We start from the raw sequence: 14,452 nt of genomic DNA, 5'->3' as shown, positions 1-14,452 counted from the left end.
TATGATTCTCTCGAATACATAGTGACAATAAACGAGTTTCGCCATACAATGACGGACTGTCTTCCGCTAACAGATGTAACGCTTATACCCTTCGCCGGCCTCACGCCCGAGGTCCTGAAGTACACAGAAGACGTCAGTCCAGTATGACATATAGATCTTCGCATTCGCATTCGCATGGAGCAATCAATATCACTTACAGCTCTTTGGAATGTCGATCAACGCCAGTGCAAAACAAGCAAATGTGACATATCACAGAGCGCAATCGCGTCCCACCTGGTAGAGCGCCAGGGTGCACAGCGTCGAGACGCTCTTCGACCCCGCCCGCGTCCGTGCGCCATCCAGGAACAGCTACCCAAGCAATCCAAGCGTTCGTTTATCATCAGAAGTCTGAGCATCCAGCCAACAGCGGTTCGAGCAGTCTGAATTCTCTCGCGGTTACTGCACAGTAAAGAAAGCGAAGCAGGGTCTAGATTTTCCGAGGGATGTAGTGTATCAGCGGAGAAGAGACGGCAGCATGCATCGTATCGGCGCCGCATGAACCCCTACGACGTTGTAGGATTCGGGATTCGACACGATCGAGGCATGATGCATGATGCACGATGCATCACAGATGGGCGGGCGTCGATGTCGGAGAGTTAGGCTTAGTTGGGGTCGGTACACCAGTCGACACCGGAACGCGGATAATAACTTTCCAGAATACAAAGATATCGATGTTGACGACGGCAATTGCACCAAATGCAAATGACGGGTCTTTTCTTTTCTTTGGTATAGGAAGCAGTTAACCTGCGTCGGGGAAACTGGTTGTGCTGAGCCGTGAAGGAAGTGACGTTGGATTCAGAGGTGTCAGGCCGGGCGTGCAGGCCCCAGGGCTTCGTGCGTTGTCATTTTGCTCGGATAGTGTTTTCGATGTCCAAAGCTCATCCATGTCGACTAATAGCTTGAAGTACGACCGTGCGCCCAAGAACTGCCATGAAATCCGCGTCGAAAAGGGGAAGAGATGTAGCGACTTGTAGCGAGCGACTTTAGAGCGGATTATAAAATTAGTGCATGCAGTCTCGTTTGATGCCCGACAATGATGCGACTCTGTTGCCTCCTTGACTCCGACATCTCAACCAACGAGCTTGCGAAAAGTTGCTCAGTTGCTAGAAAGATGCTAAATTCGATGTTATGGCATGCATCGCACTGGTCTAATTCGAGTTAGCCCCACTGCGCCGTCGTCGTCGCGATACACAGCATATAATTGGCGGCATGAAATAAAACAATACTAACACTGACGCATGCATATGGTACATATACTAAGAAAGTCGAGAAGTCGCTTCACTTCATGTATTTTTTTTTATCAAACTAATTCGCGTAGCATAGGAGAAATGGTCATGATGATCATCGTCTGTAACATATTTAACCAACAAACTCGGCCTCGGGGCAGTCGCGAGCAATCTAGAAATTGGTGCGAAAAACGTCAGAACAATCGCTTGCGCGTCGGAATAGAGGGGAGGAGTACTGACGTGGCCTTCCTGTTGACATTTGTAGCAGGTCTTGCTCTTGTTGACGTTGGCAGCCGCGGGTCCAGTGGGGATGCCCTCGTTAAGTCCTGTGCCAGGAGCGGCAAGGCAGTCCCTAACGACGAGCAATTAGCCAGTTCTCACGAATGGTGGAGTGACGAGTAAACGCTCACCTCGCCAAATGGTTAGGTCCGCCGCATCTGTAGCACTTGACAGGGGGCAAGGTGGAGGTGTTCAACGCGCGTCCAGGGGGAGGAGCACGCGATGCGAACCCGGCGCCAACGCCGCCAGCAGGGTTCTGACAGTTCCTCGCAAAGTGGCCGAAGCGCCCGCAGTTCTGTAGGCGTGTATGTGAGCCGGTGTGACGAAGAGAGACATGGGTCTGAAACTCACGTAGCACTTTTGGTTACCGCTCTGCTGGATCCTCAGGCTAGGGCATTCAGCTGTTGTAAACGACAATGAGATGGAAGAAAGTGAAAGATGCAAAGGAGGACGAACCCTGAATGTGACCTACTCCACCGCAGGAGTAGCACTGTTTTGCGGAAACTGTCCTCGGGGAAGGACAGGCGGATGATTCGTGGCCGGGCTGTCTGCAATTATAGCACAGACGTTGCTCAGAAGAGCAATTCTCGGCGATGTGGCCCACTGACTCTAGTTTAGACGGACGATAAACAAGAGAAAGAGAATTAATAACTCACGATTGCCACACTTGAAACATCCCTTCCTAGAAAACTGGTACGCCATATCGATTCTGTGTGATAACTGTGCATTGTGAGCGAGAATAGCGAGACAGATAGAGATAGACGGACCTCTCACTTCCCGCTTCCAACTAACCGCTTACAACTCAGCCTCCTCCGAAAGTGACGAAGATGGTTTTGGTGTGAAAAGTAGAGGGACGCGTGATGATGAATGGACGATGTTTGTCATAATTGCTACGGCCGGCGTTTGCCGAGGCAATTCAGCGCCCACGAGATTGGCCTCCAAGATTTCCTATCGCAGATTAGGCTGATGCTGCTGCAGCTATAAAGGCTCTGCTTCGTCTCCAGGGCCCCCATCCGCCTCTTTTCTGCGGACATGTACGTTCTCTGCTATATGACATTATCCATCACTTTTGACGGCGCTTATAGGCTCACTCTTCCTCCCATCGTTGGGGCAACCTTCGCAAGTTCGCGTCCATCGCGCTTCTTGCTAGGATGATCACCGGCTTCCTTTGAGGGTCCGCACTTTTATCTGGGTTTTGTCTGTCGACTGACCGCTATCCAGGCAGTATCCTCATATGACACCGTTGCACATCCCCGCAACAAGCGAAGTAACGAGCTCGCTAAGCATGGTCTGATGGATGGCAGGGAACATGGGGCAATGTACTTACATGTTGATGTGTTGTACCGCAATAATAAAGCATGCAATGACATACAAATTCATTTGCAGTCAATCTGAAAGACGAAGCACGCAATTGATGGCGTCGATGAACTCATACAAAAAGGCGCCACTGTATATAACAGGTTCACATCCAACCACCACAATCAATCTGCATCTTCATCCTGGCTCCCATTAACTTCATGTTCAGACTTGCGATGCCCTCCCATCCTTTGCCACACTTGCTGCCTTGTCACTTATGCCATCTGGATTTGTCAAACCACAAATCACATTACAAATATCTGCGAGTAAAAATAAAATAAAGGGGGAAAAGATAACGGCCAGCTCAGCTGAACACTGTGTCTCGGAAAGGCTAGCGACTGCATGCCGCCCTTATCTGCTACCTAATTTCCCACTGCGCTGTGTGATTTTCACGTAATGACGGGAGAAAGGCAGCTATCTTTCTCGTTTCCCTACTGCCCACTTGCTTTGCTTCACTTTCTGAACCATGTCTCCTGAACGAAAAGGTGTTGCTTCGCTCCCAGAGGCTATTGACCTCTCTCACCACTTATCTGCACTCGCCAGAGCTCGGTCAGTCTCTCCGCTCAAGAATTTGGCCAGATATTATGGACGACCTGGAATTATAAGTCTCGCTGGAGGTCAGAACACTCCATAATCAACGCATTTTAACAATGCTGAAATACAGACAACAAAAGGCTTGCCTAGCCCAGAGTATTTCCCATTTGACACCGTCAAAGCAGACATCTTGAGCTCGGACAAATTCGTCTCAACTCCTGACTCTCATGGCAGCAGCAGTGGACCCCTATCCTGGCTCCTCAGCCTTTTCTCCAGCGAAAGCGACAGCACCATCCCCATAAGCATCCCCAAATACCCTTCCACACCTACTGACCTCAACCTCGCCACCGCGCTCCAATACGGCGTCGCCCGCGGCATTCCGCAGCTGCAATCCACCATTGTCGCGTTCACCACGCGCGTCTTCCAGCCCGCGTACGCAGACGCGACCGTGCTCCTGCACGTCGGGAACACGGACGGGTGGTCCAAGGCCGTCACGACGCTGTGCAACCCGGGCGAGGGCGTGCTCGTCAGCGACTGGACGTACCCGTCCGCGCTGGAGACGATGTACCCGCAGGGCGTGCGCGCGGTGCCGGTGCGCATGGACGGGCAGGGGATGAGCGCCACGGGCCTCCGCGAGGTGCTGGCGGGCTGGGACGCGGCCGCCCGCGGCATGCCACGGTACTATCTCTTCTTTCTTTGTGTTATCTCCCCGTACATGCCATATTCAATATATGTTATCTTTCTTTTTTTTCTCTGTAGCCCGCATGTAATGTACATCGTTCCTGTCGGACAGAACCCCACAGGCGCGGTAAGTTTATTTTCAAATGCGGCACGCGGCCATGTGGTAGCAAGAGACATTTTTACTTATCATCTGTGCCCGACTTAGACGATGGGTGCTGAACGGAAGCAGGAGATCTACAATATATGTGTCGAGTTTGGTTCGTGAGGCTTTCACGTCATTTGATGCCATGATCGCTCCTTCAAAAGCCTAATTATAATCATACATCGTTATAGATGTGATCATCGTCGAAGATGATCCGTACTACTTCCTGCAAGAGGGTCCGTATGTTCACCCGACGCAGCGATTCTCGACGTTCAAGCAGACCGACATGAGCGACGACCAATATCTCGCCAGTCTCGCACCGAGCTTCTTGAAGTGAGCCCGATCGTACACCTTGAATTAAATAACCGTTGACTCGAGCAAAAATAAAGATTCGACTATCAAGGCCGTGTCGTCCGTTTGGATACATTCTCAAAGGTACGCGCGCAGTCTCATCTGCGATTCTCCGGCGCCTAATTAACTCGCCGCGCTTATTTGACAGACGATCGCGCCTGGCAGTCGCGCAGGCTGGTTCACTTGCAACCCCATATTCGCTGAACGCCTCGAGCGAGCAGCTGAAACGTCTTCCCAGGGGCCTTCTGGGTTCACCCAGGTATGCATATTTTATCAACAATACGACGACATACTTATTTTCCCTCGTATACCCCAGGTTCTAATCGGCAAGGTGCTGCAAACCTGGCAGGACAAAGGATACATCCAATGGCTTAAAGGTAAACCACCAAACCACCAAACCGGCCGAACAGCAGCTAACTTTATTGATTCTCAAAACCCATACAGGACTAGGTACCGAGTATACCCGCAGACGCAACTTCTTCATCGACACTCTGCTGGCCAAGTTCCATCTCGAAGTCGTCCCCGCCGACTCGCCGCACAACCTCTTCCCAGGGACCGTCAGATACATCGCGTCCGCCAAGGGCGCGTACCTCGATGAGAAACGCGGCTCGGGAGCAGCAGCGCGGAAACCTTTGTTCTCGTTCGTGCCTCCGACATCTGGGATGTTCATCTGGGTATGTTTCCAATTTGCGTATTTTTTTATTTTGTGTTTTTGTTTTATGGATTTAGATGTAGCTGACTGTGCAAATTATTTGTGTTTGTAGCTTCAGCTTCATCTCGAGGACCACCCGAAATTCAAAGATGTAGCTAAAGAATCGCTCGAGATGCAGTTATGGGTGAAACTTGCGGAGGGCGGACTTCTCATCGGTCCAGGTAGGCTGCTCTTTTTCTCCATGACATCCAGACCTGTCCTGATCTATCTGTACCACCTACACAGGCAACATGTTCGCTGCCGACAAAACTGCGAGTACCGCCTCCTACCCGGGACATTTCCGCATAAGTTTCAGCAATGCAGATGTACGTCCCTTTCATATAAATTCAAAATTGCATTGTACGAATAGGGAGCTTATTGATGCGTGTACATCTAGGACGCCGACCTCGTGAAAGCCATAGACATTTTTGCGGCCGTCATCACAAAGTTCCACCAAGATGTCTGAATGACTTAGAATTTACAAGTTGATCGTATATCATCAGCGTCGTTATCATCATCTGGTCCAGCATCTATTTTTTATCTATGCTCCTACCGCCTGTTGCTCCGCACTGTAATACAAGTATATGCCAGTAGATACATAGACATCACAGAGAATGTGTCTTTCGTTATTCTATGGATATATCAGTTGGTTTTCTATGTTTGACTCTTTGCTGCATCTTTGGCAAATGTCGCTGCGACAAGCATTGGGAAGACTAGGGTCGCATCCGCAAATATCTAATTAATCAATGAATATGATTATTTGTACATCGAGGGTGAATTCCAGGCATACCTTGACAGCTTGAGCTCCTGCACGAATTTTACCCCAAGAGACAGCTTCGTCAGGACGGGCGCCTGAATCCGAACCATCAAATTCTTGCCCAGTGTTCTATATCGTTATTAGATCCTCCCAAATCAAATTACGTCCAATAAAGAGGGTTTTCTCACAATGAAAACGGAGTAATCGGCCCCATTACGCTTCATTCACGTCAGTTTTCCAAACTATGGGCGCCCGCGATGGCAGTAAATCGAGACGTACAATTAGCATCGCGTTTGCGATCTGGTGTTTGCACACTCCACCACCGAGAACGATCATGCCGGCTTTGCGCGACGTCCTTGACAGCTCGTTGAGTCGGCGGATATCCTCGACAATATCAAGGATGAGGCCCGGGGATCGGAATGAATGGAAGTATATCATGTCGCCGATCGAGCCGTCCGTTAGCGCGGGGCAAAAGACTGGGATATTATTCTGCGTAAGACGGCCAGCTTAAAACATTGGTACCAGCAAATAGTTTCCAATAACGAATAAAAGAAAAAAGACGGAAAGGGGGCTGTGAAGGGTAGAAGCGCGTGCTCACTTTGTATGCCCAATAATACACGGATTCTTCGTTGTTGATCTCCTTGCCGAGGCGGTGGATGAACCGGCTGGGTGTCCACACCTGGCCCGTCGCTTTCTGCTCAGCAAGCATCGTGTCGAGAATGGGCGTTAGCCAGTCCTCAAATTTGCAGTAGTTATCGTTAGGCACGATAAGATTGCCGATCCTGTTCATGCCCTTTTTGCGCAGCTCCGCGCCGTCGAGGTTAAAGTCAGCCAGGTAAGTCTTGCCAAGGCACTTGATAAAGTCCTCTTCAATACCGCCAGCGGTAGTAACGAGAACAGAGACGTGTTTGTGCTTGACGAGATGGAGGATAACTTCTCGTAGTCCAGACGAAATTAGATTGGAAGTGTATCCCAGGAAGACATTGCAGCGAGTATTGGCGCGCACTTCGGGATCAAGATAATGATCCGACTCGTCAGCTGCCACAGGTTCGTCCGAGAGACGCCATTTTCGCTGTGTACGGTCAGCATGGCTTTGAATCGAATCAGGAGAAAGCGCACCATCTCGCTGACGATTTTTATAGCTTTGCCCAGGCTATTAGCTTGAAATCCGATCCGCTCATAGCTGCTCAAAAAGCTGTCCAGAGTCTGTGGAGTATCAAAGTTTGGTCCCTGTACAGAGATAGCATCGTCAGGGACAGGGTGCGATGGCTGGAGAATGGCGGCTGCAGCGCCGTCAGGGACGTTGGCAGACATTTTTTTTGGAGATAATGAACGAGTAAAAGCGAAAGTGCTAATCCGGATCAAAAATAGGCATAGCCGATCAACATGGCCAAATAAGGGCTCTGTCCTCTACCAATGCCGCCCACCCTCAAACTCAACGCAGTTGCATTCATATCCCCTCAGAACCAGCCTATACTCATCAGAACATTTGTCAAGCAGGATGAACACGCGATAAAGTACCATTACATTGCACATACCAGCTTGGATGTTATTGAGGAACGAGGTGTGTACCTCCACTGGCGCCATTTCCATCACCCAGGCTGATTTGATTCCAGTTGCTGCTGCTGGCAAGTCTCCCGAGTGCTACCTAGGGCTCTTGTTCGCTCTCGAGGATGTAGCGGTCTATGGCTATATTACACCTCTCAAGGTAAAGATCGTTATTGCCTTGCCGTTGTCAGATTCAGTTGTCCGTGACGCCGAGGTTACAATGGTGAGTTCCCATGTCTCTCAAGCCTCTACATACTAACCCATCCCACAAAGATATTCAAAGCTCTACATATGGCGTACTACTCCTCCATATCAAATCCATTCCTCAAGCTTCACTACTCAATGGACGGAAGCACTGAGCAATCACCACTTCTTGTTGTCGGGAGTCATAAATGGAAGAATTTCAGACGTCGCGTTGACGAGATCAGCTGGATAGTGGGACAGACGCCGCCTTCATCATGATATCTATGCAAACGATTGCTGCCCTTTCCCTGTGTGACTTTCCATGAACTTTCTCGTCGTATCTCCCTTTTTCGCGGTCCCAGGGCGGCACAGGAATGAGCGCTCGCGCTGTCAACTCTTCCCGTGCTAACGGCCCAGTCTTAATGGCACGTACCGATATTGAAATTTACCTTCCTATTGACTTAGTCTTTGCTGAAGATCACGGCGTCTAAGACAGATACGAGGTAGACAAAAATCCAATAATACACCCCTGTACAATATTTCCCATTATCATTCCTATCACCTATTTAAATACCAAACGCTGCCCGTTGAAGCCCCTCCAAGTTCTCCTTCGCTTCTCTTGCCATTACCCTGACGACATCATCTTGATCAGTGACCGAGATATACCCCAATGTCAAACTCAACCGGCGAATAACGTCTTTTGAAAAGAATGCGGCTGCACTGTTGATATCCGTGTCATCATAGACTAACTTCGTGGCTGATCGTATAAGTAATGACAAGAAATGCAGCGCCGCCCGCCTTAAAGGCGGGAACTTGCTATTCCGAGATGTTGGATCTGAGTCCATCGTCGGTGGTGGTGGCGGTGAAGGTTCTTGTTCTTTCTGTCCCTCATCTCCATTTTCGGATTTCGTCTTTTTCTTCTCTGTTTCTCGGAGAGGAAGGCTCTCTATCTGTAACAGGTGCACCATTGCTTGGCACAGATCTTCGAGATATGGGAGCATGGCCAATGGATACGTGTCCACGCAATCTGCCAACAACGATAAAGAAGAAGTGCGTAATGTTGTTGGAACATCAGAGGCTCTGACAGTAGCGAATAATGGCGGCACAAGCAAGTCCACTGCCACATTTTTTAAAAAATTTAACAGACAAAAGTAACCAAGAAAGTATTTACTCACCGTACAACCCTAAAGCACTTCCGCAACGCTTGATAACTGAACTGAGCGCCTCGCCAATCCTCGTCCGCACATCCACATCTTGCTGTGTTAAGTTCCCGGCCCCGAGCCCACTCAATCCTCCTGAATAATCTTTAACGAGGCCCTGCAAAATTTCTTTCCCATATGTATCCACTAACGACGCGAGACCTTGCACAGCGTTCAAGAACATATAGGAATCCTCATCCTGCACAGCCTGCAAGAATATCGAAAGTATAGAAGGCAGTAATGCTTTCTTCACACTTTGATGTTCCTGATCCTTCGCAAAATCTGGGCTGACTAGTTGTCGCAGGAGCAGCAACCCATGGGCCCGCACAGGTAAGATCGGGTCTTGTAGCAACTTCAAAGCCTTCTGATATGTCTCCTGCGCATCTTCTCCGTCACCTTTGGGTTTCTTCTTCGACTTGCTGTACCCAGAGGTATCCGCTAACCGAGCTGTGATGACAAGTCGAGCTTCTCTCGCTAGCGGACGTAGCGTAGACGATCCTTTCAGCGCCAGCAGCTCCAGTTTCGAGAATATATCGTTAAATATAGGGTGTGTCCGCGCACTGAGAGTTTCATCCGCTGTTTCAAATATAAATCATTACTTGCTGAATTAAGCATCATATACACTGACCTTCAAGAATCGATAAAAGCAGTGTGATGGCAGTCTCAATCAACTCATCATCAGGGCCAATAACCTCCGAGTCGGGATCTTCATCGTCGCTGTCTCCTTCTTCCAACTCATCTTCGTCCAAATTATTAGATGAAGCGGGTACTCTAGTGGGGCCCTGATCCTGCTGGATAAACATATTCGCAGAATCCAGTACATGGAATATGAACATCAACAATTGGTTTGGCTTGCGCAGAATATTCGAGGTCGTTCCTTCGGAAAGTCGGTTTTGCATTTGCATGATTATCTGTAACTTGTGCAATATCCTTTTGTTCCAAAATGTCAATGAACAACTCAAAAAACTAAGGATGACAAGAGTTTACTTCATGGAGTCCTCATTAGAGCGACTTTTCATATCGCGATAGTCCTCTAAGAGCTTCAGGAAGAGACTTGACGCTATATCTCCCCGATCGATTTGCTTTATTAATTGCACGAAATGGATTGGATCTGGGTACAAGTTGAATAAATTCAGATCTTCATCAAAATCTTCCTCTCCTTCTTCTTGATCCTGGCCTGGTAAAATCAAGGAGGGTCCAGGAGCCTTATCCACACTTTTCAAGAAATTAATTAGAGCTCACAATTTTATAAGCCATCTCACTCACGTTTTCGTTTTCCGCAGGTGTCCTTCCAAGTTGACCTTCCATTCACCATCCTTGCCGCCTTCCACAATAGACCACAAAATTTTGCTCCCTTCGCCTTCGTCCACGATCTTGCCCCACGAAACTAGAAGTCCCGTCACCGACTCCTTCAATCTCGGGTCGGCGGTTTTCACCTGGTCAAGGTCATACAGCAGCGAGTAGAGCGCAGAAACGATGGGAGACAAAATGCGGGGGATGAATGTCGGAGACGGTTCTGTGTTGGAGAGGAGGATGGTCAAAGCCGAGAGTGCTTCGTGGGGTGCCAACGCCGTTTGGTCAGGCTTCGGTTGTTCAGGCGATGTATCTGATATTTCTAATAGTGGTTTATGCAACATATCGAGGATGGTTGAGGAGGCGTATTTTTGATTAACTTCAGGTCCAGGATCTTGGGGAGAGATTGCACGGTAGACGGTGAACGCCGCAGCGCGGCGGTAGCTTGTTCGCGCTTCATTGACGAGTAATTTAAGCACTCTCGGTAGAATAACTGGGTAGTACTCCTATTGTTCGTATATTCCAATCACAATCCGAAGAAAAGGCGCGAAAGTGGTGCTACTTACCTGAGCTTTCATATTCGCAGGGACAGTGTTCAGCGTCTTCGCAATCTGCTCCAGCTTCTCAACCTTCACCTCATCGCTGCTCGTTTCCTCCGCCGAAAACATTGCCTCACAAAGCCCAGGCACGCCTTCGGGGCGCAGCAGCTGTTTCGTCAAAAGAAGCGAACAAGTCTTCCGAGTATGCAGCGGTGGAGGCGGGGACGTCGCCGACAAAATCCCTCCCAGAGCCACGATCGCCTGTGCAGGAGTCAATCTTCAACCCGGGTAAACTCAGGACATGCAACCGCGAACGGAAACGCGACTCACAGTCTCAACAGCCTCATAACCAGCGGCCGTGCAGCGTGCAGCGGTGGCATTGCGCTCGACGCCGCTAGCGCCTGCGGGAGCCACCCGAGCGAGATAGCTGGGAGCAGCAAGTCAGTGATGTGCCGTGTCAGGATTGTCGTCGTGATCAGCGTCTGCGCGATGCGGCCCTCCGCGCCCTCGGGAAACACAAGCGCGAACACAGCGAGGAGTAGTGAGGAAAGGCGCTGATAGTCTTCTGCGTCGACGGTGAGATCGATGATCTTTGGGCCGGTGTGGTGCGGCGTCACAGGCCACGCCTGTATGACGCGCGCGAAGAGGGGCTCGGCGTCCCATTTGAATGCGAGGGAGAGCAGAGTGCGTAACTGGCCCAGGTCCCGCGTCCCGATCGACGGCACCTGGTTAGCAGGAGCTTCGCTCTCCGCGCTCGCTTCGAGATCAAGCACCTTTTGCACGCGTGCGAGAACCGTGAGGGCCTCTCGTGCAGTCAACATCTGCAAGTCCTCCAATGTGGACAGCTGAGCAATCTCTTCTGGTTTCTTGTCTAAATTCAGACGTTCGTAGTAAGCCAATAAACGGGTTTTGAGTATGGTCTCCATGTCTTTTGCTGGGTTTGACGGGGAGGGCGAAGAACCCAGCAGTGCAGATGCATCTGCCAGTGCAGCAGCGAGTTCATCAGACGGGGACGACGTAGATTGCATGTTTAGTGTTCAGACCCTGTCAGTATCTAAAAGGTAAGTGTGGACAATTAATTCAAAGTCATTGATTACGATATATGTGTTGTAGTGGTAGGTGGGCAAGTGCAAAATATCAAAGGCGCGAGGCGCGTACGTGATAACAAACTGATGACAAACGTCATAGATCAATTTCAAATTTTCTTTGTGATTTCGTTGAGTGATTTCCAGACGTTTTTTAAAACATTTTTTTACTGGTATTGAACAACGCCTATATGATATGGTTCTGATACTTCCAAATTCCAGGGTAAAAGTTCCAGAGCGCTGCGTTCCAGCGTCCTGGCAAGTACAACCGTGCGTGTAAGTTATACGAGAAAGTTCCAGGTGCTATTGGTACAGAGAACAATCATCGTGATGGCGTCATGATATCATGAGGGTAAAAAGCTAAGCTAGCAAATGGACGACACCCCTTAGTTGGCACCGGCAGCAGGAAGTGAGATGTTAGCGACGCCCTCTGATACCTCCTCGATGGTAGTATTTTCAATGAGCTTCGTGATCTTGCCAATAGCGATCGTTCGTCCTGGGAGAAGAGAAAAAAATCAAAATGAGATCACATATAAAAGTACAAAGAGAACCTATACATACCTTCGTCTCGAAGCGTGAAACGGCCCAATTGTGGGTAGTCTTGGAATCTTTCGACGCAGACAGGTTGAGCGGTTTCGATGAGCGCGACGATCTTTTGGCCTCTCTTGGCAAATTGTGGTGGTTTCTTTGATTTTCTACCAGTTGCCTTGTCGAAGTAGTGCAGGAGAGCCTGTACAAATGTAATTAAAATTTGAAGATCAGAACCATGAGGCTAGTGTATACTTACAGGGAGTGTCACTTCCTCAGCAAGCGTATGGATGTGCATGACAGCAGAGTATCCAGCACAGATGATGTTCTTGTGTTCCAGGATAGCCAGCTGTGCTTCAAACTGACGCACAGCGTGGATCGGCGTGGAAGCGCTGGTCAGCACGAAACCAGGGCTGATGTCTTCATCGTCGACACCGCGGATCCTGATGCGGACATTGTCACCGCATAGCGCGCGGTCGACTTCCTCTTCCATCTCGGTGTATATTGATGCTACTTCCACGGGCACTTTGTTGGGCATCATGATGAGGCTGTCACCTTTGCGGATGTGTCCTGATTCGATTTTGCCGACGATGACTGTGCCCATATCTTTGTACTTTTCTGATATAGGCATCATGAGAGGAGAGTTGATTTTGCGATCCACCATGGGCATGTGGTCGATGTGCTCCAGGAAGGATGGTCCACTGTTCAATGATGAATAAAACACATAGAACAAAAAAAGTCGTCTGTACTTACTCATACCACGAGCACACATTTTTTGGTACCCTGTCCTTAAGGTTGACACCGGTGTAGGCAGAAACAGGGATGAAGGTGACGTCCGTCTTTGGGTTGAATCCTGCAGCTTTGACGAAGGGGATCATTTTGTCCCTGATCTCGTTATATCGAGATTGCTCCCATTTCACGGTTGAGTCGTCCATTTTGTTGATGACGATGACGACCTTCGAGACGCCAGCGGTCTTGACCAACATGATGTGTTCGCGCGTCTGACCACCTCTTTCGAAGCCCGTCTCGAATTCGCCCTTGCGAGCCGAGATAACGAGGATCGCAACGTCGGCCTGGGCAGCACCTGAGATCATAGATGGGACAAAGGTCTTGTGCCCTGGCGCATCAAGGATGGTATAGCGGCGGGCGTCAGTCTCGAAGTATGCACGGCCGACTTCGACAGTTTTTCCCTTGGATCTTTCCTGCGGCGTCGAGTCGAGTGCCCAACTCAGATACCACGACTCACGACCGGCTTCCTTTGCATCTCGTTCGTATTTTTCCATGGTCCGCTTGTCAACCATTCCAGTGAGGTAAAGGAGATTGCCTCCCATAGTACTCTTTCCTGCATCGACATGGCCGATAAAAACGATGTTCAGATGCTCCTTGACTGCGAGAACCGATGAGTAACTCGGATCGAGGCAGATTGGCAAGATGGGACGTACGATTTCCGTATAGATCCTCCAATACAGCTTTATCGGCCAGGGTCTTCACTTCCTGGGCGATGGCTTGGGTGTCGGTCTTTGACTTTTCGGTCGAGAAAGTTTTTGAGGGTGCGGACTGAGCTGGTTTGGCGGCCTTTGCCTGAGCCTGGGGCTGCGCTGGCGGCTGAGATGGGGCAGCGACGGGTGGAGGTGTTGGAGCAGCTGGTTGGACCTTGGGGGGCTGTGAAGGGGTGGATGCGCCGCCGATGTTGAGCGAGATGGTTGGGGCTGGCTTTGGGGCCTCTGTCTGCTCCGGACGCTCAATGGGGGGCGGTGGAGGCTGCTGAGGCTGCTGAGGCTGTTGGACAGCAAAACGGGGAACGAAAGTAAAGGCAGTCGGATTCAAGTTGCTCATGGTGGTCTGCAGAAAAGATTTCAAAGTGATCACTGATCGGCTGCAAGCTATATACAAAACACATTTGTTCGCCCCGACTCATCTCGGTCCCGCTTTACTTGCTTTTTGCCATCGTCCACGATACACACACAGTGTCCGTCAGCGTCGTCCGCCACAACCTCGGAAGCGTAGCGCGCTGATCTTGA

General features: G+C 49.9%; 6 protein-coding genes across 6 annotated transcripts; 2 read left to right on the top strand and 4 right to left on the bottom strand.

The window, feature by feature from the left end:
• Positions 1–1,398: 1,398 nt before the first annotated feature.
• JR316_0005156 (uncharacterized protein) lies at positions 1,399–2,272 on the bottom strand (the record flags this gene model as incomplete). The annotated part of the gene is made up of 6 exons (XM_047890920.1): positions 1,399–1,437; positions 1,506–1,617; positions 1,676–1,839; positions 1,896–1,932; positions 2,001–2,092; positions 2,201–2,272. The coding sequence occupies 6 exons, from the start codon at positions 2,270–2,272 to the stop codon at positions 1,399–1,401; spliced, it is 516 nt and encodes a 171-aa protein (XP_047750681.1).
• A 1,094-nt stretch (positions 2,273–3,366) lies between these two features.
• Positions 3,367–5,765, top strand: JR316_0005155 (Aromatic amino acid aminotransferase C56E4.03; the record flags this gene model as incomplete). The annotated part of the gene is made up of 12 exons (XM_047890919.1): positions 3,367–3,517; positions 3,575–4,112; positions 4,194–4,242; positions 4,321–4,372; positions 4,449–4,590; positions 4,647–4,692; positions 4,757–4,867; positions 4,925–4,985; positions 5,053–5,282; positions 5,373–5,481; positions 5,546–5,625; positions 5,697–5,765. The coding sequence occupies 12 exons, from the start codon at positions 3,367–3,369 to the stop codon at positions 5,763–5,765; spliced, it is 1,638 nt and encodes a 545-aa protein (XP_047750680.1).
• A 188-nt stretch (positions 5,766–5,953) lies between these two features.
• On the bottom strand, positions 5,954–7,370 carry JR316_0005154 (putative deoxyhypusine synthase; the record flags this gene model as incomplete). The annotated part of the gene is made up of 6 exons (XM_047890918.1): positions 5,954–6,034; positions 6,090–6,185; positions 6,245–6,274; positions 6,336–6,545; positions 6,655–7,128; positions 7,176–7,370. The coding sequence occupies 6 exons, from the start codon at positions 7,368–7,370 to the stop codon at positions 5,954–5,956; spliced, it is 1,086 nt and encodes a 361-aa protein (XP_047750679.1).
• Positions 7,371–7,472: 102 nt separating this feature from the next.
• On the top strand, positions 7,473–8,066 carry JR316_0005153 (Trafficking protein particle complex subunit 2-like protein; the record flags this gene model as incomplete). The annotated part of the gene is made up of 3 exons (XM_047890917.1): positions 7,473–7,620; positions 7,673–7,827; positions 7,878–8,066. The coding sequence occupies 3 exons, from the start codon at positions 7,473–7,475 to the stop codon at positions 8,064–8,066; spliced, it is 492 nt and encodes a 163-aa protein (XP_047750678.1).
• A 287-nt stretch (positions 8,067–8,353) lies between these two features.
• JR316_0005152 (Transport and Golgi organization protein 6-like protein) lies at positions 8,354–11,846 on the bottom strand (the record flags this gene model as incomplete). Its single annotated transcript, XM_047890916.1, has 7 exons — positions 8,354–8,904; positions 8,963–9,562; positions 9,615–9,916; positions 9,974–10,201; positions 10,253–10,785; positions 10,846–11,095; positions 11,149–11,846. The coding sequence occupies 7 exons, from the start codon at positions 11,844–11,846 to the stop codon at positions 8,354–8,356; spliced, it is 3,162 nt and encodes a 1,053-aa protein (XP_047750677.1).
• Positions 11,847–12,289: 443 nt separating this feature from the next.
• Positions 12,290–14,267, bottom strand: JR316_0005151 (translation termination factor GTPase eRF3; the record flags this gene model as incomplete). Its single annotated transcript, XM_047890915.1, has 5 exons — positions 12,290–12,399; positions 12,465–12,633; positions 12,691–13,132; positions 13,185–13,818; positions 13,874–14,267. The coding sequence occupies 5 exons, from the start codon at positions 14,265–14,267 to the stop codon at positions 12,290–12,292; spliced, it is 1,749 nt and encodes a 582-aa protein (XP_047750676.1).
• Between the last annotated feature and the right edge of the window lie 185 nt (positions 14,268–14,452).

This window comes from Psilocybe cubensis, chromosome 4 (assembly GCF_017499595.1).
Source record: "Psilocybe cubensis strain MGC-MH-2018 chromosome 4, whole genome shotgun sequence".
NCBI classification, from domain to species: Eukaryota; Fungi; Basidiomycota; class Agaricomycetes; order Agaricales; family Agrocybaceae; genus Psilocybe; species Psilocybe cubensis.
The sequence above is the reverse complement of the archived record's forward strand: the minus strand, read 5'-3'. Positions and strand labels throughout refer to the sequence as shown.